Source organism: Coptis chinensis, chromosome 4 (assembly GCF_015680905.1).
Source record: "Coptis chinensis isolate HL-2020 chromosome 4, ASM1568090v1, whole genome shotgun sequence".
In the NCBI taxonomy this organism is placed as follows: Eukaryota; Viridiplantae; Streptophyta; class Magnoliopsida; order Ranunculales; family Ranunculaceae; genus Coptis; species Coptis chinensis.
The window spans coordinates 11,246,621-11,273,807 of record NC_141459.1 but is presented as its reverse complement, the minus strand read 5'-3'; the positions used below and the strand labels follow the sequence as shown (position 1 = coordinate 11,273,807).

The 27,187-nt window shown below is 36.0% G+C and overlaps 2 protein-coding genes and 3 long non-coding RNA genes across 11 annotated transcripts; 2 read left to right on the top strand and 3 right to left on the bottom strand.

The window, feature by feature from the left end:
* Positions 1-1,677: 1,677 nt before the first annotated feature.
* LOC147501868 (uncharacterized) lies at positions 1,678-2,199 on the bottom strand. The gene is made up of 3 exons (XR_015193213.1): positions 2,136-2,199; positions 1,966-2,025; positions 1,678-1,791 (listed from the first exon to the last, which is right to left on the bottom strand). It is a non-coding gene; the product is annotated as an uncharacterized LOC147501868 (long non-coding RNA).
* Positions 2,200-2,713: 514 nt separating this feature from the next.
* LOC147501867 (uncharacterized) lies at positions 2,714-3,490 on the bottom strand. The gene is made up of 3 exons (XR_015219881.1): positions 3,341-3,490; positions 3,146-3,187; positions 2,714-3,077 (listed from the first exon to the last, which is right to left on the bottom strand). It is a non-coding gene; the product is annotated as an uncharacterized LOC147501867 (long non-coding RNA).
* Positions 3,491-4,205: 715 nt separating this feature from the next.
* On the bottom strand, positions 4,206-9,069 carry LOC147501866 (uncharacterized). Its single transcript, XR_015219880.1, has 3 exons — positions 7,867-9,069; positions 5,988-6,083; positions 4,206-4,925 (listed from the first exon to the last, which is right to left on the bottom strand). It is a non-coding gene; the product is annotated as an uncharacterized LOC147501866 (long non-coding RNA).
* Positions 9,070-11,266: 2,197 nt separating this feature from the next.
* Positions 11,267-17,460, top strand: LOC147501865 (haloacid dehalogenase-like hydrolase domain-containing protein At4g39970). Of its 6 annotated transcripts, none has more exons than XM_086606881.1 (12): positions 11,267-11,746; positions 11,824-11,917; positions 11,982-12,026; positions 12,116-12,166; positions 12,275-12,349; positions 12,448-12,481; positions 12,889-12,944; positions 13,058-13,117; positions 13,662-13,721; positions 13,828-13,874; positions 13,961-14,073; positions 14,637-15,044. In XM_086606881.1, the coding sequence occupies exons 1-11, from the start codon at positions 11,304-11,306 to the stop codon at positions 14,007-14,009; spliced, it is 1,014 nt and encodes a 337-aa protein (XP_086463007.1). In that variant the 5' UTR covers positions 11,267-11,303; the 3' UTR covers positions 14,010-14,073; positions 14,637-15,044. The 6 variants fall into 6 exon arrangements, with proteins under 6 accessions (XP_086463007.1, XP_086463006.1, XP_086463004.1 ...); XM_086606880.1 differs by lacking the exon at positions 14,637-15,044 and adding an exon at positions 14,277-14,473; XM_086606878.1 differs by lacking the exon at positions 14,637-15,044 and adding an exon at positions 17,205-17,460 and having other exon boundaries at positions 11,268-11,746.
* Positions 13,959-27,058, top strand: LOC147501864 (7-deoxyloganetin glucosyltransferase-like). 2 transcript variants are annotated; one of them, XM_086606883.1, is made up of 2 exons: positions 13,959-14,073; positions 26,030-27,058. In XM_086606883.1, exons 1-2 carry the CDS (start codon positions 14,013-14,015, stop codon positions 26,974-26,976), a joined length of 1,008 nt encoding a protein of 335 aa, XP_086463009.1. In that variant the 5' UTR covers positions 13,959-14,012; the 3' UTR covers positions 26,977-27,058. The 2 variants fall into 2 exon arrangements, with proteins under 2 accessions (XP_086463009.1, XP_086463008.1); XM_086606882.1 differs by lacking the exon at positions 13,959-14,073 and adding an exon at positions 25,315-25,819.
* Positions 27,059-27,187: the final 129 nt, after the last annotated feature.

The window sequence follows — 27,187 nt, the reverse complement described above, 5'->3', positions numbered from 1 at the left end:
ATGAGGTAAGTAGTAGGAGAACAACATCTAAAATATGTAATTAGAAAGAGATAGTTTAAAAGATAATATGAACATAAAAACAAATATCATAATTAAGACAATAATAGCAAATCAAATGGGAAGAATCTATATATTGGTTATTAGTCCATAGAGAATAGCTAGAAACTCAACCAAGGTGACTAACTTGACCTTTAAAACCGTTCCTAGACTTAAATCAGAAACTACATACAGAGCTATAGTTCCTATATTGATTGGTGTGTTGATAGTACTGCACTTTGGCACGGATTTCATAAAGTTATTATGTCTTTTTATTGTAATTGGTATTAACACTTGCAAAATAGTTGTTGTAACTTTGGCATGGATAGCTCTTATCAAATATCTTCCTCTAACGGGAAAAAAGTTTAATTTGTTGTGTAGATAAGCTCTTATCAAATGTTTATTATCGAAAAAAAAAAAAAAAAAAAAAAAAAAAAAAAAACTCTTATCAAATGTCTTTATGCATATAATGGGGAAATGTAAATATAATTCCAAAAAACTAATCATATTTAAAACTTCCAAGAAACTGAATTTTGTTTATGTCAATAATTTTTCTATTTCTGTTTTGAATACATGAAAAAAGACCAAAACTTAAACAAAGAAATATGAGGTGGAGGATTGGCATGATCTTTTTCATTGACTAACTGTATATAAAAGCAGAGATCCAAATGTTAGATTACGCAGACTTTTTGTCATAAAAGTGACTTTGAAACCCCTAGTCACTCCTGACCTGAAAAGAACAAAGCAAGGATGCATGTTTAAGTACCCTAAACAAACTATGAAAATGGAGCATGAGGAAGGTGTGCAAATCCAATATTAGCTATCAACTTAAATGCCTTGAGTATGTGTTTACATGAAAATAATTGTCCATCTACATTTTTTATTTCATTCCCTAAAAAAGCACCAAAATATATTTCCATAAATAAATAAAACCATGAGCCATATAGTCATTTTTCTTTATGAGAAATCTTTTGAAGTAAACCCACCAAGTATAGTAGTTATCGATGCCATTTCATATTGAGGCCACCAAATAAATAAGACGGAACACCAATTATAACCTAGGTGCTTGTTTCATGTACTGGTGGTGACATTAAGTTTTTTTATGGTGCCGCCAACGTATTGGCTGGTGTCCACATAATTAGGTTCTCACTATTCCATTGTACTTTCTAGGCTTCTAACTAGTGTAAACACATTACTACAAATCCACACATACGGAAAATCACTAATCACCAAAAATTCCACATAGATGTAGAGGAGTTTCCGGCCAAAACAGAATATACAACACATGAGAAGCAGTATTAAGGAAATAACGCCAATATTAAAGAAAAAATACGCATATTATCTAATTGGAATATTAGAATGAACATATGGTTGAAGATTCGACCTGTCATATCATCATGTTCGCGTAATCATGTCATCTCATTGCCTTTTCCAATTGAATCCATCTAGGAAAGAAGAACATGTCACAAAAGAGCCAATAAAAACCATTCACAAAGGATGACAAATATGAAAGAAGTGTAAATCAAAATATATCAATTGCGCAAAAATGGAAGCTATTGCAATTAGTCCAAGATTCAATTTTGTTCGCATTTAATTTAATAGACGCTATTGCAATAGATGAGTATGAGCCCTCACAATTCAACTAAAGAAAAACCAAACTGTGGTCAGGGCAGAGCACACCATAAAATCAATCTGTTCGCATAATCATGTCATCTCATTGCCTTTTCCAATTGAATCCATCTAGGAAAGAAGAACCTGTCACAAAAGGGCCAATGAGAACCATTCACGAAGGATGACAAATATGAAAGAAGTAAAAATCAAAGTATATCAATTGCACAAAAACAGAAGCTATTGCAATTAGTCCAAGATTCCATTTTTTTGCATTTAATTTAATAGACGCTATTGCAATAGATGAGTATGAGCCCTCACAATTAAACCAAACAAAAACCAAATTGTGGTCAGGGCAGAGCACACAATAAAATCAATTACCTACAATGAATTCAAATATTCAACCCCAAGAACATTGAAATAGAACTGAAATTCAATGAGAAAATACCACAAAGCAGGATACCACAAAGCAGAGCCTCAAAAATCCATACCATTTATTAGAAATTTTGTAGCCCATTTGAAATGGGTAATGCCCATTTGTTGATTCCTTGATAAATCCTTAATTCCGCAGCCCATTTGATATGGATTACACATTACCTAGGAAGTGTTCTCAATGAGATTATAAACATGAACAAAGGAAGTGTTCTCAATTAACCCATATTTGAAATTTAAGATGAGATTGTAAACAGTGAATAGGAAGCATGAACAAACCTTTTTCTTTTTCTTCATAGCAAGAACTTTGCCTACGATATAAGATTGAAGACTATTTTGCCTCTTTTTTCTCCTGAAAATGTAAAAAAACAAAACAGACAAATGAAAGTAGGCATCCATACTCTAGTCCATACCAATGACTTTTTATGTTTGACGTTAATGTTTTTAAACAACATTCAATGGATGAGAAAACAGTGTGGACATAGTGTAACATAATCACTCCTACATTAAATGTTTGCTTCATGTGTGAGCAGGTTACAAATTAATTCTTTATGTGTTTTGCAAAACAGAATGCAAGAAATGGCGACAAAAAACCATATCAAAAACATCAAACAACTTATGAATACTACAACCATACATAGATTATTGCCTGGATCTTACAAACATCCTACGCTTTGACTTGAACAAACACAACCTTTTTTCGTAAACTATGTACAGATGATTATACAGACTTGTTTAAAATGCATCACATGACTATGTGGAGATATACCTATAATTCCTTGTGTTGATGTTGCCGTAGAATCTCGCCCTCAAGATTTAAGTTCCTCTGTTCTGAAATTTCAGGGATAGTGTAGGCTTGTATACCACTTGCATACGTTGCTTCTACTTCAGGCTTGGCCCAAGTGTCCACAGACAACACAACGAAATCTGCCAACTTCCCCGGAGAAAGAGATCCTAATTGTTGGTCTAGGAAGCTTGCATAAGCAGCTGAAATGGTGTGTCTGCAATAGGTATCTCCATATCAATAACAATTGTAACAATGACTTTTGCATGAGAATAGCGAGAGTACCGAGCAATGAGTGTGTTTTGTTCCAACTTCTCCAAGAAATTTCTATTCATCAACAAAATAGGTAAGAAAAAAGAAGAAGTTGTTGAGTTTCTACAAAAATGTTATTCCACTGAACTCAGAGAGATAATCGGCTTGACCTTAATGAACGTAATTCTAAGCAGTCAAATTTATTTCTCTAATTTTAATCTTTCTTACACTGCATTCGAGGCGTGAGCGCACATTGTGACCCTTGATTTATCCACCGCAGGAGAAAATCCCAGGCAAATGTGCACAATTTAACATCAGTCAACAATTGTGCTTCAACATCGAGTAGTTACAAAATAAGAATGAAGTGAAAGTAACCAAAATGTGATTAGAGAACAATAAGAATGAAGGAAGAAACAAACTGAAGCTGGAAATCCTCATCAATTGATCGAAATGGTCATTATTCATATGAACTACCAAGCATCAACACACAAATGTTGGGTACTTTAAAGAGAGAGATATGATTTTCGAGAATCAAAGTTTTACCCATAAAAAGAAGAAAAAAACACACGTACCAGATAGATCATAAATTTTCACGCTAATTTCTTTCTTTTTCGTTGTTGAGAATGTGAAGTCCAACACTGGGAGAATTAAGCTAAACGGTAGTCTCCTAACCCTATTTTCGTAGTTTTAATAATAATAATAAAACACATTTCGAGGAAGAAGAAGAAGTAACATATTGCCTGAGAACTGATCGGTGGGGAGAGAGAACGAAAGGTTTCCTTTTTCACGAATTAATACCCCATCTAATTTCTAATCGAAAGAAAACTGGTGTAAGTTTGAAGAAACGAAGGGTTTTTTAGTTTAATTTCCCAATTAATTATCTAATTAATATCTAATCCAACTCAGCTGTCATCGTGGCACTCGTCCCAACCGTAGATTTATACCCCTTCAAAACAAATCCCAGCCGCGAGTCAGGAAACAACTTTGTTTTGTTAGATTGACTAGGTATAATCCGTGCCTTCGGCACGGTTGTCTTTAGGTTTCTTAAAAAAACAAAGTTAATATATATAATTACTCAATATAATTTGTTTAATGTTCACAAAAAAAAACATATATTCCTATAAGACATGTCAACTTTAACATGTGTAGTTGCAGTTTTTGACTTAATTGAATAATTTTTAATTATATTAATATGAGCTCTTATGGTTAACACAGTACATATTTTTATTTAGATACTTTAGTAGGATTTTTTTTAATAAAAAAAATATAGCTAATTGTTAATGATGTTATTATATCCAATTGATCTACATCTCTAGTGGCCATGCTTATTGGTATAGTTTTTTAAATCATGGAATATGTCTAGAAACTTGACAATGGTATATGTATTTTGCAAAATAGACCTCTTTAATTAAATATATTGCATACAAAGACACAATATATGGTTAAGGAGCTACTTAATGCTTACAATTTGCAAGCAATGCAGCTTGTACAACTATGACTCCCACCAAATATCACCTTCAATAAACTTCATTAAAGATGTGTACTGTCTACTATTTGTACAGATAAAAGTAAAAAACTTTGATGAAATAAAATACACAACAATACAATATTAACCAAATGTGCATTAAGTTAAACCCACTCAATTTCCACAATCCACTTGTATTCGATGGACTATAAGGTTGGTGGTACCTTGTTGTCAATTCAATGCAAACACCTTATACTAATTTCTCTTGGCATTCTTGACTGAGACGTGTGTTTGATGTAACAGGGTGAATACCCATTCCAATATATGCATTAGCTAGGTGTTGCAGTCCTGTGGAAAAGAATAATGTTAGACTTTAGGAGGCTAAATTTCTCATCTAGGATTATCGGGAAAAAAAAAAGCAATTTAACATCGCTTGACTTTAAGCTCGATCAAGTCGACTCAGCTTAGTGAAATTTCCACTATTTGAAAGTACTTATAAAAACAGATCTAGCCATCAACAATAGTGTTGTCTTTGTTCCTAGCCATTAACTTAGTCAAATCTCAAAAGTTTGCACTACAATAACTGTTTTTTGTTCCCAGTTGATTCGAAAATTGTATCAATTTCAAATACCATAAGAATTCTATAATTCATAGATTTTTTTCCCAGCTTTCTTGAGAAAAGTCCTAGGGATTCTTATTGTATTGTGAAAAAGAGATGCAAATGTGTACCTTTAGTCCCAAATTAGGTATGGGGATTGTGAAAACCTATTTATGCTACCTTCTGAAAATTTTGGTTCTACATGACACCACTCATGAAACCATTTAATCCAACAATGGAGGATGAGTAACGACAACAACACAAAAATGAAATCCTTTCAACAAATTAGTTAGCATATACGATAAAAAAAACACATTCATTCCATTTCAAAATCTATAAAGAAAAGAAAATTACCCTTATCTTGGAAACCACTATTGTGGAAGTCACAAACATACCTATAAAAAAAAAGGAAAATAAAAAGTCTGACTTCAAATGGTGAAGAGTGACTACAATGAATACACACAAATCATTCCAGAACCAAAAATTGGTTTTATAGACATGTTGCCATTGCTAGCTTCTTATATACTTCGGTCCATATAATATTCTACTACTCAAAAACCTAGCAAGAATCATTAACACCTACCATGCTAGCCACTACTTCTTCCACTTAACAAATTCTAACTAAATCGGGGCAAACCATTATGCTTATATGATGACCCTCAATGCAATTAAAATTGAAAACGCGTGCTAACAAAGAAAACAAAAGTACTTCCTACCATTTTCTTGGATACATGAGATATAAAAACAAAGTCAAAACATTTGCAATTAATTTAGGATCATAACCTATTCATCAATAATAGGTTGGTGCTAACCTCGACCAAACACGGTATGTCAGCACTCAATGCATGAACACTTCGCGATTGTAATCTTAAGCACATACATAAACTATTATTCTTAAAGATGTGGACCTGAAAGTATAAGATTCAACAAAAGTTTAGAATGAACATCCACACACAAAAAAATGCTAAACCACAAACACACGAAGTACAAAATTGGTCATATTATGAATAAACAAATTCATTCTTCAACCATATATGAACCACATAAAACAAACTAATATAAATGACACCCAAATGCCTTAACCCCCACTAAGCTATATGTATATTAGAAAATAACATATTGAGATAAGGAACATGAGTATTTCTATCCAATATTATCAGGTGAAAGGGAATACCGAGGAGCTCTAGGCTCCCAAATTGTGTTTTTTTTGATAACAATTTGCCTCTGAGGAGACCAACCCGGTTTAAACATGAAACAATGCCCACTACAATTATTAGGAGATGAGATCGAGTATCCCTTGTACAACAACAATCCTCTCCTATTATCTTCCTGCTCACCCCGCTTAAGCTATTATTGTTTTAAGGTTACCACCCCATGCTTTGTGTTGCCCGCCTCTGCTTAGGTAGTATCGCTTGTATGTTTGCCAACCTTTTCAACTACCAACTTGCCTCTCATGAATACACAATTCAAGATGCAAACATGACCACTATATACTATGGCAACCCAAAGGGCATAGTTCTTTTAGTTCAAACCATACTATTTTGCAAATAGATATAATTAAGAAAATCTGACCCATGTAGAAACAACACGACAAACCATGGAAAGTATAGTCTTAAGCATACTGGAAAAGAAAAATAAATATGAAACATAACAAAGTCTATGTAAGGATCAAACAACTGCCGGTTGCAAGACTTTGAGTGTACGTGTGATTGGAACAATTAAAATTAGAAATAGGATGCCCATACCATTTATATGGAATAAAATAAAACCTAGAAGCCTATGTTTTCTTACAATGCTTCTTGTCTCGTTTTAAGGCTCACTCAACCAACTTCTTGTGTTTTGTGTTCTTTCACGGCTCTTTCCTAAATATATGAAGTCAAAGCAATAAATTAAGGAGGAACATCTAAAATTAATGTCATCTTTCACTTTTGCTTTTTCTTCCAAATCTTTTGGTAAAGTAAAGGCTATATAGTATGTAATTTTTTCATGAGTAGTATACCTTGTTTAGAAAAAACCAAAGTTTAGAAAAATACTACAAAAATAAAAAGAAAAAGAAAAACATAATTAAGAAACTGTAACTTAAAACGAGCAAGTATAACACTTCACCCCAAAGAAATCTGAGATCCATGAGAACTGATGAAGTGGGATAAGACGTGCTTCAACTCAAATAAAGTACAGTAAGAAACGAAAGTATATAGTCCAATTCATGCCAACGAAACATTAAAAATCTACCGAGCTTAGTCCTTTCAGAAAGAAAAAATAAAAGAAACAGAAAATTAGTGGTTTAGTAACTATGCAAGGGCTTGTAACATGTGTTTTGAATTTATTATCCTTGATAATGGTACTTTTCAAGCTAACACTATAAACTCATTCCCAATTCATATTGTCTTCTACTCAGTCACCTACACCATCAACATTCATAACTACTCTGAAAATTAGCATGTACTAATTTTTTTAGCTAGATCAAATAATTGCTTATGGATAGTGATGTAAAATAAGTCGTCATTATCACTATCTGAACAATGATGATAAAGATATTCTTAATAGATAAATTCAAACATACACGATCTAATAAAATTTCATGTGATGTAAGCAAGATACCTCGACAAACGATAGGAACAAAATCACAAACTACATATTCAAAATTGATATGGCAAAACAATACAACAAAAACTCTATTTAATATCAAACCTGGGTGGATATAATTATTTGCCATGGAGAGAATACCAGCACCAGTATGTTTCAACTTGGGTTTTATCTCATCTTCAAATTTCGAACCATATATTGATTCGCCACCACGACCTATACCAGTAGGATCTCCACCTTGCACAACAAAATCCTCAATAATGCGGTGGAATTTGACATTGTCATAATAACCTCTTTGAGATAGCTCAATAAAGTTTCTACAAGTTCTTGGAGCATGTTTGTAGTACAACTCGATAGTGAATGGATCCATGGAAGTTTCTAGTGTGACCTCAGGTGGTCCACCTTCTACACATGTTGACTGTACTCAATCCTAACGTGTTAAGATCCAGTCCACAAATGCATGGTTTTGCTAGAGTATAAGTTGACCAACAATGGATGACCTCTTAAGCTTATCAATAGTATCTACACAATGTAGCACTTGTACTAAAATAAATAGCATAATACGACAAAAAAAATGGAAAAAATACAATTGGTAAAGTACACACTTTTATATCAAAAAAAGAGAGAATGGGTTAGAGTAGTTAGTTAGGCAACTAAATTGATGCATATTTCATCGGAGTCGTTGCTTGAAAAATTGTCCCTATGTAACATTTTAGAAAGACATGTAATAAAAGGATGAATCATAGTCCAGATTGCACAAAGTCTGTATAAATAATTGAAGATCAATTTCATCAAATTGATACTAATCAAAGCAAAGGAAGGACTCAAAGACACCATAGTGCTAACCCACAATGATCGCAAATCAAGAAGAGAGAAAGCACAAGTGCTAGTATTCAACACAAACTAATTAGCCCATCTCTCATTTCTCTCTACCTTACTCTTTCTTTCCTTAAGTTTCTAGTTCCAACCAAACCTCAGTAAAAGGCCACTGATTTCTTGTGTTTTTTCTACCAATTTTGTTCCTAATTAAACATACAGTTATGTCTCTTTTACTTCTTGTCGTTCTTATCTTTCCCCTATCTAGCTATTTAGGTAACTTCTCTTAGCATATTTCTTTCTCACGTAGTGCTACATCAAATTATGGCAGAGTGGAAGAAAAAATATTCGGCATTCGGCCCACAAACCACAAAAATAATAAAAATCACATGAATCGCAACCAATATGCACCCAAAAAAAATATATTAAAATGTTAGCCCAAAAGTTATGTGCAATGTAGGAACAAAAATACCCAAATCTATCTGTACACCAGGTTCCCCAGAAAATCGTGTTCAAACATAAAGGCTTATGTTTCTTCCAGAACATCACTACGCATACCAAAAGCAATGGACAGAGGTGACAAATTGCCACAATGATTTAATCTTCGAAGTACAATATAATCCAAGGACTTCCCTGATGTAACTCTCCTTTGCTCCATTAGAACTGAAATTGTTCGGTAAAGGGAATAATGAAATTCCTACTTAATTGGAACAACAAAAAATATAAAAAGGATCAATCATGGAAACGCGTACATCGAAAAATAGTTTTCAGATTTTATAGTTATGTACTATCTTGAAACTCATTAGAATTTAGAAAGAGCTATGTACCAAAGAAATTCTTGAATTTGGACTTAAAATAAAACAAAATCACAATAATTATATCAAATCCCATAATATTGAACTACTTAAATTTAGGGAATACTTTCGCACTGTTACCTTTTGAAGACCTTTCATGAGATGGTTTCTGACAAGTAACTTTTGGAAATCAAGAACAGATGGAATATCTCACTAAACATGAGAGTGATTGTGTAGAGGCTTATATTTATAGTGGGAGAGTTAAGAGACTCCATTAGAGGCGTTTTAGGTTTTCAAGTCAATAAAGAAGAAGTGAATAGAGATTAGAGGGGAGTTAGACAAAGAGAGTTTAATTGCCCAAGAAGTTCGTGGGTCTTTAAAATTGGCCGTCGGGGTTTCTTTTCTAAAATACATGTTTTACTCTTATCCAAGCCCAAGCCCAAGCTGTTCATCTCACTTGAATCCTCCATCATATCTTAGGCCTAAATCCTAATACAATCTTGGCGACCCATTTTTGGAGAAGGCAGTGGGAGAGATGAACAATTTTGGGGCTTTAAACTTGACCTCACCAACTGACCATAGTAATTAGATGGAAAGCATTAAGGGTTCAAAATATATTGTTTGAGAGAAAACTTTTAGATTTCAAAAGCCATTCAATTCATCCACCCCAAAAAATTCCATTGTATTATGGTGGAAATGGACGTTTCAAAATTTCTTAAATGGTGTAGAAATTTAAATATAACTATTAATACAACTGTATTTTTTTAGTAATTGATTAACTTTTTTTAATACAATCCTTAAAAGCACTTAATAAATGTCATTAATACTTTTAAATGGCATTGAATAGGAGTTTCAAAATGTTCTAGATCGTACATCTGCCCCAATCTAACTCAGATCCCCACGTGATCCCGATCTCTCTTTGTCTTGCCATTGTGCTTTATTATAATAGATATGCAGTTTTCATGAAAATAGAAAATTTCAAATGATAACAAGTGTAATAAATAATTTAAATAGTGGTTAAATTATTTTTGTTAATTTAACATTTAGCATTAAGTATTTACTAGTTACTAAATATTAAAGACCTAATCTTTCTCATTTAATATTTAGTATTCACCTTGCCATTCTTGTTGTTTTTCCCTTTTAATTTTAATTTTTTATTTTTTTATGGGAGCCCATTTGATTACTGAGATATACCATATATGTCTATTTGAGAAGATTATTAATTTTGGTTATTTTTGGCATATGGACATTTAAATTTGAAAGAATAGTTACTACGATGTATTCGCATATTTTCTCTTATTCTTTGCGAAAATTTTCAAAATTTTCTATATTTTCGTTTTCTGTGGTCACTGAAATTTAATTCCTTGTATATAAATTGTAAACTACTTTAAAAATGGCAAGAGTGAGCTACAGTACCACAGATTTATTATTTGTTTATATGTAGCTCTTCAACTTTTTTTTATGTACGGTTTTGTCTTTGTTCTGTTAATTAAATTACACAAATCCACATAAAAAAAAATTCAAATAAATTTGAATTAATTGAGTGAGCGGGAGCGAACAATCTTGGAAGAAGGGGGGTAATGGGTATGCAGACAAAACCAACTTTGGTTTTGCATTTGCTGTTTGTCTCAATTTTCTCTCTTTTTTTTTTTTTGCACAATACCTTTTCCTTCAACTTGTTGCATCTCTCTCTCCCGCATCACCCAATTCTCTCCCCCCGCCCGCAGCTCCACTCACTCCCGGACAAATATGTTATTTAGATTGAAAAAAACAACACGTGTGCGGGGTACGAATACACCATGCCAGTAAAGATTAAAGAGTGAGGAAGGTGTCTGGTCACTGGACCTACAAACCTCGTGGCCATGGGCCATATTAAAAAATTGGTTGTGTATTAAAGCGCGAGTTTTGCGAGCCACACAAACTGATAACAAAATGGCATCGTCTTCTTCAACTGTTTTGCTCTCTCAACTTCTCCTTCTACCCATTCTCTCCTCAAACTCCAATTCCAATTCCCATTCTCTCAAATGTTTCTCCCATTCCAGTTTCTCTCTCTCCTCCTCCTTAGCTTCTTTACACTCTCTTTCTCACTCTAACAAACTCCATTTCTTCTCTACACGTCGAAAAACAACGTCCTTCCCAACACGTGTCTCTATCTCCGCTTCTTCTTCTTCTTCTTCTCCTCTTCATGCACTTATATTTGACTGTGATGGAGTGATACTCGAGTCAGAACACTTACACAGACAAGCATACAACGATGCATTTACTCATTTCAATGTCCGTTGTTCTTCTACAACTCCAGAACCACTTAACTGGACTTCTGACTTCTACGACGTTCTTCAAAATCAAGTTGGTGGTGGCAAACCCAAAATGCGATGGTTCGTATTCTTTCTTTATCTTATATATACGTATTCCATTTCATTTCATATTGTTATAAGTGTACGTTTGTTACTAGGTACTTTAAAGAAAACGGATGGCCATCTTCTTCAATCTTTGACTCTCCACCAAAAACTGATTCTGATAGAGCTATGTTGATTGACACACTTCAAGTAAGCTTCTTCATTACTATTTACGTTTTTGAGATTTTAATTATGGTGTAATGTCTATTTGTAGGATTGGAAGACGGAAAGGTATAAAGAAATTATCAAATCTGGAAAAGTAAGAATGCGATTAAGTCAATTATCAAATCCTTTTGGTATGGTTGTTTATAGTGAATTTTTGTAATGAATGTTAATTTTCATGATCAGGTGGAACCTAGACCGGGGGTTTTGAGATTGATGGATGAGGCGAAAACTGCTGTAAGAAAATTTACGTTATGTTCACTGACAATTTTGATATGTTTTGGTACATCAATTGTTGTTATTTTGTCATGGCTTAGGCCTAGCGTAATTGTTTGTTCCTTACAGGGAATTAAACTAGCTGTTTGCTCTGCGGCAACTAAAAGCTCAGTTATTTTGTGTCTTGAAAGTCTAATAGGAATTGTAAGTTTCTTTTTATCTCATAGTTTATTCTTTGTTGGAGAATACTGCGTGGTTATTTCTTCAGTTATTGATGCACAGCTATTTGGTGTGTTTTGTAGGAGCGGTTTCAAGGTCTTGATTGCTTTCTTGCAGGTACGTTTTTTTCTTCGCTGAATTTTATACTGTGTTCTGTAATGTGCTCAGGATGCTGCCTGGTAGAAGAATTGAATTTTATTTATGAGCTATAGATGTATGTTGCAGAAAACTTTTACGCTATAAGTTGTGCTTGCTTGCTTGCAAATTTGCATTTTTTTCCCAGGAGAGATTTGAACTAGAAGAGGCGGTAATTTGAGGGCTTGGTATGAGGGTCCACAACCAAAATATCTATTGAATGAATTACCAAGTCCATGAGTGCCGTTCTGTTCTAGTTCTCTGATTAGTGATCGAAAAATTGCTAACACAGAAGTGCCTCTTAAGAATAATTTTATGCATGTTTATTGGACCTAAGAGTGACGATGATGCCAGTAACATTGTTGAGCAATTTTCATCTCTTTTTACAGGTGATGATGTTAAGGAAAAGAAGCCTGATCCTTCAATTTATTTAACAGCTGCCAAGGTAATTAATCCAATAGGTTTCTTAGCATATCTGCATCTGTATACTTGTTTCCAACTATGTTTATTACTTGATGTGTATTGTGACAATAACTTTTACAATGCAATAATATGCAGACATTAGGCGTGGTAGCGAAAAATTGTATGGTGGTGGAGGATAGTATCATTGGGCAGCAGGTAGATCTTATCTCTTTTCCGTGGTGATATGAAGCTATGTTGTTTAGCCTAATTTATAATCATGTAAAGCAGTGAGGTAGGCTTTAATTTGCTTGGTATTCTTTAGAAGAGGCTCAGAAGGATTTAGCTCTCTTTGTTTTACTTGTTAAATAAACTCTATTACTTGTGGAGATTGGCGTGTCTTGGGAAAAGGCCGCAGGTAGAAAATTATGAAAGATCTGAAGCAAAAACATGAAGACTTTGCAATCACCTGTCTCTAAGTATTGATTGAATCTTTCATCATAGTTTAGTAGTGGGTCTTCTTGATGTTTAAATGCCCTCTGAAAGCACTGAAAACAACTGAGATTTTGTCAGCAATCTTTTGGAATTTACCTAGCATGGCCATGATGTACTTATCTCTCGTGTCTACTTGGAATTTACTTATGCTAACTGCTGCTTTTCCTGTTGGTGCAAATTGACGAGTCTTAGTTGTCCCAGTGTTAGCACATTGAACATAGTTATATGGATCCTGATGACACTTTACGATGCTTATTTTGTTTCATAGGCTGCAACAAGCGCTGGAATGTCATGTGTGGTAACGTACACATCTTCAACAGCTAATCAGGTGATGTGTTGGATTTATATAACTGATTTTTTTAGGAAACTAATGGTAGTTTGCACATCTGAAGCTTCAACTATGAGGTGACATAAATTAATTTTTGATTGAATAGGATTTCAAAGACGCCATTGCAATTTACCCGGACTTGAGTAATGTGAGGTAGGAAACTATACCTACCTTATTTAGAAGTATAGATATGTTTTACATGCTTATGTATCCATGTATGTCTTATTTTGCTCGTATAGGTTGCAAGACTTAGAATTGCTGCTTCCAAAGATTGTTATTGCAGAGTAAAACATGCACCCCATCCTGTCAGATGTGTATACTTTGGCTACTCATTCTTGGTACCTGATCCTTGGTAATCTTACTTCTTCTTTTCTGTTTTATTGGTTTACATAAGCAAAGTTACCTTTCTATCTTTTTGGTTATAATGTTTTTGTTGATAATATTCATGGATATCCCATTTAAGGTCTAGGAAATATTTTTTTTTTGGTTAAATTACATAATTTTATCTGATTCATGATCATCAAGTTTATAGTTCTTGTATTTTTTTGAAACTAGTTTGCATCACATTTGTTTTATTATGCTGGATTGCGTGAAGGAGGACATACTACTTGTTTTTCTTCGTGTTGTACAGTGTTGTTGTACTTGTAATATCGTTTGTTCTTGGTAAGCCTCACACAGTTGTTTTAGTGACAGTGTGAACTATTTTCAGTCACATGTTCCTGAATACAAATAATTGTACACTACTCTCTCTATTCTGTCCCTCCCTCACTTTGCCTATTTAATGTTCTTATTGTTCCATGAATGTTTTTTTGCACTGTCAGCCAACATGCACGTATAAATGTATATACTGGTTGGAAAGGTGTCATTTCCTCTGTCGAATATGTTGCATTAAATACTGACCCTTAACTGAACTAGGTAAGGTCACGCACGAAAAAGACATGCCACAACTGGCCGACTAGATAAACTCCTGGGAGTAGTATTTTTGTGGAGGACAGAGGGCTCTGTTAGTTTGTGTTTTTTTGGTTGTGGCTTGTGGGGTTGAGTGGTGGCTTGAATAACACTAACTAGTTTTAAGGAGCGAAGTTTGAAAAAACTAGAGGATTGAGAATTGGTAAAGCAAGAATCTGTGAATTTTAGGAAGTTTGAGGGATGTTCTCACTTCTTATTGTCCATGTTTATGAGGAGGATATTAGTGTGAATTTTTTAAATTCACAATTTACCGTCAGCACAGGGGACCATTTTAAGATATTTAGAAGTACCATCAGGTGGATTTATTCATGTAGACGAATAATTTAATATTAAATTTTACTATTAAAGGACAAATTATTGTTTGGCATCTATAATTTCATTAGGAAAAAGACAAATGCTGTCAACTGGATTGGTCAGCATCTAATAAAAATAATGATTCCATTAGAATATTATGCAAGGAGTTCGGTTGATTTCACAAACAAGATTGCCATTGATATGGCCCTTTAAGGGATCAAGATTTAAGCAGAATTTGAAGAGGAAGGGATGATTTCTATATCAGAAACCAAGAAACCTCATGCTGTTTGCATACCATACCCAGCCCAAGGACACATCAACCCCATGCTCAAATTAGCAAAGGTTCTTCATGACAGAGGTTTTCACATCACGTTTGTTAACACTGTGCATATGCATAACCGCTTACTCAAATCTCAAGGTCCTGACTCTCTCAAGGGATTACCTGACTTTCAGTTCAAAACTATCCCGGATGGTCTTGCACCGTCTGATACTGACACTGCTCAGTCCTTCCCAGCTCTATGTGAATCGATTAGTAAGAATTGCTTGGTACCCTTTTGGGACCTCATCACCAGAATCAATGACACTAGTTTGTCTTCCTGCGGATTACCTCCGGTATCATGCATTATATCTGACGGAGTCATGACTTTCTCACTTAGAGCTGCCGAAGAACTTGGTATTCCAGGAATCTTATTTTGGACCGTCAGTGCATGCGGTCTCATGGGATTTCTACAATTTCCACATCTTCTTCAGATCGGTCTTACTCCTCTTAAAGGTTTGAACTAAAGCATGTTTACTTGTATTCGTTGAAGTTGTAAAACGCACAATTTTAAAAATTACACCTGATGGAATAACATAATTAATTTTCAAACCGTTGGATCTGTTATTCTTTTAGAGTGTTTGGCTGTGTGCTATATATACTTACTGTATGACATCTGAGAGCCATAATAGACCCAGTAGTTTAGACATATTTACTGTGCCGAGTGAGTGCCCCTGATTGAATACGAACCTGTTTAGTTAAAACTGTGTACACAGAAGCTCACAAAAAGAGCACGTCAGAATTAAGATACTTGTTTGATATGAATTCCGTGTCATTTGTATCTACAGATGAGAGCTATCTTACAAATGGTTACCTCGATGCACCCATCAATTTCATTCCTGGAATTCAAGATATTCGCGTAAGAGACCTTCCAACTTTTATAAGAACGACTGACCCGGAAGACATCGTGTTCAACTTCATATTACGAGAAGTACAAAAAATTTCCACAGCATCAGCTATCCTATTGAATACTTTTGATGAGTTGGAAACTGAAGTTTTGAGTGCAATTAAATCTAATTTGCCTCCAGTTTACACTATAGGTCCTCTGCCTTTGCTTGTGAATCAAGTTTCAGAAAACTTATTGAAGTCTATTGGGTGTAATCTGTGGAAAGAAGAGACCGAGAGTCTTGAATGGCTCGATTCAAAGAAACCTAAATCAGTTGTTTATGTAAATTTTGGAAGCATTGTAGTTATGACATCGGAGCAAATGGTTGAATTAGCATGGGGTCTTGCTAATAGCAATCATACATTTTTGTGGATCTTTAGGCACGATCTAGTCTTAGGCGATCCTGCAATTCTTCCACCTGAGTTCCTAACCGAGACTAAAGAAAGGGGTCTAATATCAAGGTGGTGCCCCCAAGAACATGTACTCAAACACCCATCAATAGGTGTTTTCTTGACTCATAATGGATGGAATTCAACTATTGAAAGCGTGTGTGGTGGTGTGCCAATGATTTGTTGTCCATTTGTGGCTGAACAACAAATGAATTGCCGGTATTCGTGTATATATTGGCGCATAGGAGTGGAGATTGATAGTAATGTGAGGAGAAATGAAGTAGAATGTCTAGTGAAGGAGGTGATGGAGGGTGAGAAGGGTATCGAGATCAAAGTCAAAGCAATGCAGTGGAAGAAGAAAGCTGAAGAAGCTACTGCACGAGGTGGATCATCTTATGTGAATATGGGCAAGCTTGTCAAGGAAATCCTTGTAGCCAAAGATATGCTTTGATAATGTTATTGAAGGTTCCTTCATAGACTATAAAATTTCTTTGTTTTCTTCAATTTTTCAAGGGTTAATTGTAGTTCAAAAGATCAGAGGCATCCAAGGATATGATTAATTAGTTACTTTTCTATCATTATTCATTTGCTCTGTTCGCTTCTCTGAATCCAAATTCCCTCAAAAACAGGGAAAGTCAGGGATATAGTGCATGATTAAGAGCGAAGAGCGAGTAATAAAGAGAAAGAAGGTGGACATTGCCATGAAATCCAGCGTGACGGTGATTAGAAATAAGTGAGCGCCATCGCATTTGATATGTGACTGTAATAGTTAATGTTTGCATAAAATATTTCTAATAATGTTATGGTGACAGACAAGTTGGCTAATGCAATTATTCGAAGTGTTAATATAGAATAATCTCCATGTGATTGCGATCTTGAGATATCTATCTCGTATGCTGTAGACTTTGTTGTGTGGACTGTGGAGGAGTACGTTAAGAAGCTAGTGATAACTGTAATATCTTCAATAAACAATTCCTGACATCAAATAGTAGTTTTATCAAATTTACTTAGTCGAGATGCTAACATGGAGTGTGTCTATAAGTACGTTGACTAGCTTGAATGGAACATGTATTGAGGAAGAGTATGAAATGCTCGTATTCACAATTTCACATGGAATTGTTTTTATGGAAGTTACCACCCCCTTCAAAAACCAAGCCATAAATTGATCTGCCTGACGAGTGACAGCATTAAAAAAAACCACCATATATATAAAATTATAAACAACTTACGAAAAACGACTAAAAAGTTATCAAACTTTACACTTTTTGACAGTTTGGGCTCCAAACTGTTTGATTTTTACAATTTAAGAACTTCTATCAAATTTCTCTAACAACACTGTTTCTAATTTATATTATTATTATTATTTTCGAAAAATAAAAAACATGCTAACGTGGTACAACTTAATAAGTACGTGGCTCACACGCACACACTTCTCACGTGATAACAATAGGTCTTCTCCAAATTAGAGTTTCGGTGATCGAAAAAAAAACCCTTTTTCAATTGGAATCGTGGGTATGAGCTTCAAAAATTTCAATCAAAAGAGAGATCGGCTTTGTAGAGAAAAAAGATGTTTTCTCATTCTGGTGTGAAGGGCGCGACCCGCGCTCATGCATTTGGTGACTTATAGGCTCTTCAGCACCAGCGCTCCAACTTTGTCTGGTCGAGGGTGCGACTCGCGCTCTACCGTATTTCAGCACGAATTTGCCTTTTTCGGAAGTTTTTTGAAATAGGATAAATATAGGTTTTTTCTATAGAAACCTAACTTTTCCAAAACAAAGAAAAAGAGAGATTATAAGTTAGCAATTCTTTGTAAGTTGAGTGTTCATTCTTTGTGAGTGAATTTAGAGACTTGTAATCTGTTACTCCGGATATGTAGTAAAATTTAGAACTCGCAGTGTGGACGTAGGCAAATTGTCGAACCACGATATATCTCGTCTTGTAGTTTGTTCTTCTTTTATATTAATTGTTTTACTTTAGATACTTGTTATTTGATATTGAGAAGTATTAGGATTACTTTGGAGGGTGTTAAAGTTTTGTCTAGTAAGAATGATCGATCCTTGTGTAGGATTGATCTATTGTAGTGGATAACGTTGTTTCCGCAGTGTTATATTCACAACAATTGTAGAGAAAAAAAAATGTTTTCTCATTCTGGTGTGAAGGGCGCGACCCGCGCTCCATTTACACCTGGACAAGGTGCGACCTACACTCATGCATTTGGTGACTTACAGGCTCTTCAGCACGACCCGTGCTCAACTTTGCTTGGTCGAGGGCGCGACCTGCGCTCCACCGTATTTCAGCACGAATTTGCCTTTTTTCGAAAGTTTTCTGAAATAGGATAAATATAGGTTGAAAAAAGATGTTTTCTCATTCTGGTGTGAAAGGCGACCGACCAAGCCATTCATTTGACAAAGTGACTTGCATTGGTGACTCTTCTTCAAAGACGACCCGCTCCCAATCAGATTTCAACATGAATTTGCCTTTTTTTGGAAGTTTTCTGAAATAGGATAAATACAGGTTTTTTCTGTAGAAGCCTACCTTTTCCAAAACAAAGAAAGAAAGAGATTATAAGTGAGTAATTCTTTGTGAGTTGAGTGTTCATTCTTTGTGAGTGAATTGAGAGACTTGTAATCTGTTATTCCGGATATCTAGTAAAACTTGGAACTCGCAGTGTGGACGTAGGCAAATTGCCGAACCACGATATATCTCGTCTTGTGGTTTGTTCTTCTTTTATATTAATTGTTTTACTTTAGATACTTGTTATTTGATATTGAAAAGTGTTGGGATTACTTTGGAGGGTGTTGAAGTCTTGTCTAGTATAGTAAGAAGGATCGATCATTGTGTAGGATTGATCTATTGTAGTGGGTAACGTTGTTTTCGCAATGTTATATTCACAAAAATTGGTATCGGAGCGTAGGTTTACGACTTAGGAATTTGTGTAGACAAGGTGTTCTATTAAATTCCTTAGTTAAAGTTTTTTTTTTTTTTTTTTTATTGTGTGTAACTTGAAAAAATAGCTCCCAAGATGTCAAATGCTAAGTTTGAAGTAGAAAATTTTAATGGGAAGAATAATTTTGGGATTTGGAGAATCCAAGTAAGGGACATCCTCATCCAACAAGATTTGCATAAGGCTTTAAAGGGGATTAAATCTAAGGGCGAGTATGAGTGATGATGATTGGGAAGAGTTCGATCTACAAGCTTGTTCATCAATCCGGTTGTGTCTTGCTAATGAGGTTATGTATAGTATGATGGGAGAAGATACCGCTGCCGATATTTGGCTCAAGCTAGAGTCTATGTATATGACCAAGAGCATGACTAACAAGATGTACCTTAAGAAGCGTCTTTATCGGTACATGATGGTGGATGGTTCAACGATGCAAGAGCACGTTAGTGAGTTCCGTCGACACCTAGCGGATTATTTGAATGTTGGCATGAAAATGGATGATGAGGATCAAGCGGCATGTTTAATATTCTCTTTGCCAGAAAACTATGAGCATCTAATGACTAACTTTATGAACAGAGAAGATGTAGATCTCGACGAAGTTCAAACTATGCTTCTTTCTTATGAGTTGATGAAGAAGACACGAGTTGAGAATAACATTGATGTAGGACAGGGGCTAGTGGCAAGAGGAAATTCGTATGAACAGAATTCTACAAGCAATGAGAATTCTAGGTCCAAGTCAAAGAAGCCTTTAAAACATGTACAGTGCTACAATTGCAATGAAAATGGACATTACACAAGTAATTGTCCTCACCCAAAGAAAAAGAACAAGAGAGATGGTCAAAAGAAAGGTAAGACAAAAATTGAGGCAAGTTATGCTTCAGGCTCTGAAGGGGATGAGTTCAGTCTCTGTGTGTCTACACAAGACTATATGACCGAAAGGTGGATTCTTGATTCCAGATATTCCTATCATATGTGTCCGAATAGAAAGTGGTTTACTTCTTATGAGAGCATTGATGGTGGTTCCGTTTTGATGGGTAATGACGTTACTTGTAAGATGATAGGAATTGGAATTATACGGGTCAAGATGTATGATGGTGTAGTGAGGACTTTAACCAATGTGAGACATGTTCCTGAGCTAAAGAAAAGTCTTATTTCTCTTGGTACCTTTGATTCCAAAAGCTACAAGTTTGTGGGTGAAGGTGGAGTCCTAAATATTGTTAATGGCTCTTTAGTTGTTATGAAGGGTCAAAAACATGGAACCCTTGTATACTCTAATAGGTAGTATGGTGATAGGCGATGTAGCAGTGGGTGCATGTAGTAATGATTATGAGTGCACTAAGATATGACATATGCTTTTAGGGCATATGAGTGAAATGGGTTTGTCTGAGTTGTGCAAGCGAGGGTTCTTGAAGAATTTGAAGAATCCAAGTATGGGATTATGTAAGCATTGCGTCTATGGGAAGCAGCAGAGTCAAGTTCAAGTTAAGCAAGCACACGACAACAAGCATCCTTGACTATGTGCATACGGATGTTTGGGGACCCTCCAGGGTGGCTTCAAAGGGAGGTAACCGCTATTATGTCTCATTCATTGATGATCATACTCGCTATGTGTGGGTGTATATGATGAAATCGAAAAATGAAGTGTTTGAGACATTTAAGAAGTCGAAGGCAAGGGTTGAGAATCGCACAGATAGGAAGGTAAAGACATTACGATCTGACAATGGTATTGAGTATACCTATGGACATTTCCAAGAGTTTTGTGCGCAACAGAGAATTGCTAGACACTAGACAGTAAGGGGCACGCCACAGCAGAATGGAATGGCAGAGAGGATGAATAGAACCTTGCTTGAAAGAGCGAGATGTTTGTTGTCTAATGCCAGTCTAGGCAAAGAGTATCAGGTGATCAAAGGTCCATGGCGTGTTACCCGTGCATAATAGGTCACCAAGCATTACCCGGCTATATTGCACGATACCTTATGAAGTGTGGTCAGGTAACCCAGCTGATTATAGTATTTTGTGAGTGTTTGGATCCACAGCTTACTACCATGTAAGGGAAAGCAAACTAGATCCTAGAGCTAAGAATGACATATTCTTAGGCTTCACAAATGGGGTAAAGGGATACAGATTGTGGTGTCTAAAAGACGACAAGTTCCTGGTCAGCAGAGATGTTACCTTTGATGAGACTTCCGTGTTATCTTTTGAGTTCTGAAGTAGTGGGCGTATGTGAGTCTATAGAAGTTCAAGCTGCTAAGCTTGAGTTGTCTAATGCAGCAAATGACTGGTTAGATTATGATAAGGTACCAAATCCTGGAACCACACAGCAACAGGAAGAAGAGCAAGAGCATCCGCAACTTGTAGTGGCTGACCTAGGCCAAAAATACAAGTTAAAGAAGTGCACAAGTATGGGCACGAGAAGTCGGTGAAACACTATGGTCAGGTGGATTTAGTTGCATATGCACTGAATATCAAAGATGATGAGCGAGATAGCTTCAAGGAAGCTGTTAGAGATGCTCATTACAGAGATTGGTTGGTAGCTATGCAAGCAGAGATGGAATCTCTTGATAAAAATCACACATGGGACCTAGTTTTATTGCCAAAGGGCAAAAGGACTATCGACAGTAAATGAGTGTTCAGAAAGAAAGAGGTCCTTCCTGAGTCCGACAATACTAGATACAAGGCAAGAGTGGTAGCAAAGGGTTTTTCACAGAAGGAAGGAGTCGACTACAATGAGGTATTTTCCCCGGTGGTCAAACATACGTCCATTCGTGTGTTATTGAGTTTAGTTGCTCACTTCAATTTGGAGTTAGAGCAACTTGATGTGAAAACTGCTTTCTTGCATGGGGACTTTGAGGAAGAAATCTATATGAGACAACCTGAAGGGTTTGTCGTTGCTGAGAAAGAAGATAATGTATGCAAATTGAATCGGTCACTGTACGGGTTAAAGCAATTGCCCAGGCAATGGTACAAGCGCTTTGACACGTTCATGATGCAACATGAGTACACCCGAAGTAAGTATGATTGTCGTGTTTACTTTCGTAGGCTTCGTAGTAATGACTTCATCTATCTCCTGCTTTATGTGGATGACATGTTTATTGCTTCCAAAAGCATGGTGGTGATAGACAAGTTGAAATCTCAACTTAGCTCTGAGTTTGAGATAAAAGACTTAGGTGGAGCCAAGAAGATACTGAGCATGGAGATTGACAAAGATAAAGGTGTTTAATACTTGATAGTTGTATCTCAGAAGAAATACCTTCAGAAAGTACTTTCGCGTTTTGGTATGAAGAATGCAAAGTCGGTTTCTACGCCTTTGGCTGGGCATTTTAGGCTTTCAGCTAAGTTCTCTCCTAGTTTGATGGAGGAACAAAAACATATGACACATGTTCCTTATGCTAATGCAGTGGGTAGTTTGATGTATGCTATGATGTGCACACGCCCAGACATTTCACAGGCAGTTAGTGTTGTAACTATGTATATGGCTAATCTTGGGAAGCAGCATTGGGAGGCAGTGAAATGGGTATTAAGGTACTTGAAGGGTACCTTGGATGTAGGATTAGTTTATGGTGGAGGCACTTATTATGTCAGTGGATATGTGGATTCAGATTATGCAGGTGATCTAGATAGACGACGATCGACTACTGGTTATGTGTTTATAATGCATGGTGCACCGGTTAGTTGGAGGTCTATGTTATAGGCTATAGTTGTTCTATCTACTACTGAGGCAGAGTATATGGCAGTGGCAAAGGTAATGAAATAGGCATTATGGCTTCAAGGTCTTCTAGATGATATGGGTATTGAGCAGAACAGTGTTGTTTTGCATTGTGATAGTCAGAGTGCTATTCATTTGGCGAAAAATCAAGTTCATCATGCTTGGACCAAGCATATTGATGTCCGTTATCACTTTATACGGGATGTCGTTGAGGATGGTGATGTAGCACTTGAGAAAGTAGACACCCATGACAATATTGCTGATATGCTGACTAAGGTTGTCACCGGAGTTAAATTCCAACACTGTTTGGACTTGCTCCAAATCCTACATGCTTGATAGATCCCTTTGTGGGCATGGCCCTTTTAAAGGATGGATCATGAAGTTTACGGATGGATGTGTTCGGCTCGGTTTTATGTGTTAAAACCTCACCGAAGTGGAGAATTGTAGAGAAAAAAAATGTTTTCTCATTCTGGTGTGAAGGGCGCGACCCACGCTCATGCATTTGGTGACTTACAGGCTCTTCAGCGCGACCCGCGCTCAACTTTGCCTGGTCGAGAGTACGACCTGCGCTCCACCGTATTTCAGCACGAATTTGCCTTTTTTCGGAAGTTTTATGAAATAGGATAAATATAGGTTTTTTCTGTAGAAACCTAACTTTTCCAAAACAAAGAAAGAGAGAGATTATAAGTGAGCAATTCTTTGTGAGTTGAGTGTTCATTCTTTGTGAGTGAATTGAGAGACTTGTAATCTGTTACTCCGGACATCTAGTAAAGCTTGGAACTCGCAGTGTGGACGTAGGCAAATTGCCGAACCACGATATATCTCGTCTTGTGGTTTGTTCTTCTTTTATATTAATTGTTTTACTTTAGATACTTTTTATTTGATATTGAGAAGTGTTGGGATTACTTTGGAGAATGTTGAAGTCTTGTCTAGTAAGAATGATCGATCCTTGTGTAGGATTGATCTATTGTAGTGGGTAACGTTGTTTTCGCATTGTTATATTCACAACAGGCTTAGACCATGAATGTTGAAGGAAGTGCAAGTGTAGTAACATTCGATGCATCATGGGTGATCTCCATAAGAAAGAGACTCGAAAAGCAATCTCATCCTGCTCCTTGGAACAGTTGGAATAGAGTGCCTCCCTCCATTTATAGAGTCCCTAATGTCATTCGCCAAGTCGATGTAGATGCGTATGAGCCAAAGGTACTGTCTATAGGTCCACTACATCGTGGCAACCCAAAGTTAGCAGCAATGGAAAAACACAAATGGAGATATTTTCATGATCTCCTCTCTTCGAATCCAAAATTTTGCTTGGAAAAGTGCTTGGTGGAGATGAAGTCCTGGGAAGAGATGGCACGAAGTTTCTATTCATAAACTATAGAGCTTGATAGCAATGAATTTGTGGAAATGATGTTGCTTGATGGATGCTTCATTGTCGAATTTCTGATCAAGTTGAGGGAATCCTCACTCGAGTTCATTTTCACATCGAAGGAAGTGGAAGAGCCAATGTTCAACACAATTTGGATCTTAACCCCTAAAGTGCATGACATCCTTTTACTTGAAAACCAACTTCCATTTTTCGTCCTTCAACGTTTATTTGATCTTGCTTTCATGTTAAATAGACAGAGGTTCGTGAATCATTCGCTCATAGAACTCATGTTCTTTATGAAAAAGGGTTTTTTTTTCATCGAAACTCTAATTACCACGGCAGCATGTTTTTTACTTTTCGAAAGAAAAATAATAATAATACAAATTAGAAACCGTGTTAAAGAAATTTGACAGAAGTTCTTAAATTGCTAAAATCAAACAGTTTGGTCTTCAAATTGTCAAGAAAAAAAATTTGGTCTCCAAACTGTCAAAAGATATAAAATTTGATACCCTTTTTAGTTGTTTTTCGAACAACTTATGTTGTTGTTATGGTTGATGGATAACAAGTTTTTTAATTACTCCAATTTGTTTGTTCAGTTTAGCTGTAAAGTGAATTTTTTAAAAATGTCCTCCTATAAAATCTGGACATTTCTTTCCTTTCAGAGTGTCTATTCCCAAGTTTCACTGTATTCATCCCTTCGAGTCACTTAAGAGACAGAGAGAGATGGGTTCCTTGGCCAACAAACCTCATGCGGTTTGCATCCCATACCCAGCCCAGGGCCATGTAAATCCCATGATGAAATTAGCCAAGATTCTTTATCACAAAGGTTTCCACATAACCTTCGTCAACAGTGAGTACAATCATAAACGTCTACTCAAATCTCGAGGTCCGGATTCTCTCAATGGCTTACCTGATTTTCAGTTCAAAACAATCCCAGATGGTCTTCCACCTTCTGATGCCGACACCACCCAAGACATTCCATCTCTGTGTGTGTCCACAAGCACGACCTGCGTGGTTCCCTTTAGAAATCTCATCAATGAACTCAACAAGAATTCTAACTTACCTCCAGTAACATGCATAGTATCAGATGGCGTCATGAGTTTCACTGTCCAAGTCGCTGAGGAACTTGGTATTCCAGAAGTATTGTTTTGGACTACCAGTGCATGTGGCTTCATGGGATATCTACAATTTCCTCAGCTTGTCCAAAGAGGTCTTACACCACTCAAAGGTACGAAATACTTGCTCCTGTTTTCTCTTAACGATTCTGAGCTGAGTTGCTTGTTTATTTGACTTCTAAGATATGTCTCTAACACATTGATGACCGATGAGTGTAATGAAACTTACCAACAAAGTAACTTGTATGATTGTATCCAAGAGTTTGTTCTAAATCGAAATGGTTATGTCTGATTCGCTTCTTTTTTGGTGTATATGTAAATAGATGGGAGCGATCTAACAAATGGATATCTAGAGACACCTGTTGACTGGATACCTGGAATGAATCTCATTCGACTCAGAGATCTCCCAAGTTTTATTCGAACTACCGACTCAAATGATATGATGGTAAAATTCTTACTTACAGAAGTAGACAGAGCTTCCAGAGCCACGGCTGTGATCCTAAATACGTTCGACGCCTTGGAACATGAAGTTGTGAATGCAATGAGATCTATATTACCTCCAATTTACACTATTGGCTCTTTGAATTTGCTTGTCAATCAAGGAGCAAGAAATGGATTGAATTCCATTGGGTCTAATCTATGGAAGGAAGAACCAGAGTGTCTCCAATGGCTCGATACCAAGGAACCAAACTCGGTTGTATACGTCAATTTCGGTAGCATTACAGTCATGACGCCTCAACAAATGATTGAATTTGCTTGGGGCCTTGCTAATAGCAAACAGACATTCCTATGGGTCATTAGGCCTGATCTTGTCTCAGGTGATTCAGCAATTCTCCCACCAGAGTTCTTAACAGATACTGAAGAACGAGGTCTATTAAGGAGTTGGTGTCCACAAGAACATGTACTGAATCACCCTTCTATAGGTGGTTTCTTAACGCATAGTGGATGGAATTCGACGCTTGAAAGCATCAGTAGCGGTGTGCCTATGATCTCTTGGCCTTTCTTTGCTGAACAGCAAATGAACTGTCGATACAAATGTATTCATTGGGGTATAGGTATGGAGATTGATAATAATGTGAAAAGAGATGAAGTGGAGAGTCTTGTGAAAGAGTTGATAGAAGGAGTGAAAGGTAAGGAAATGAAGGTTAAAGCCATGGATTGGAAGATAAAAGCGGAGGAAGCTGCTTCACCTGGTGGATCTTCTTATGAGAACATAGACAAGCTTATTAATGAAATTCATCAGAACATGCACCCCAAAGTTTTAGGCTAAGATTATTAGAATTTGTTTGTTTCATATAATTTGTATGGCACCATTTCAAATAAATTTCAAGTTACGTAATTTCGTTTGTTAACGAGCAACGCCCAGTACTAACCTTAACGTGTCTTCGAACTTCTACAAGTTGTGAACTATTATTTTCGTTCTATGTCCCATGGAGGAAGGAAAATTATTGTAGTTCACAACTTATTAAGTAACTATTGTA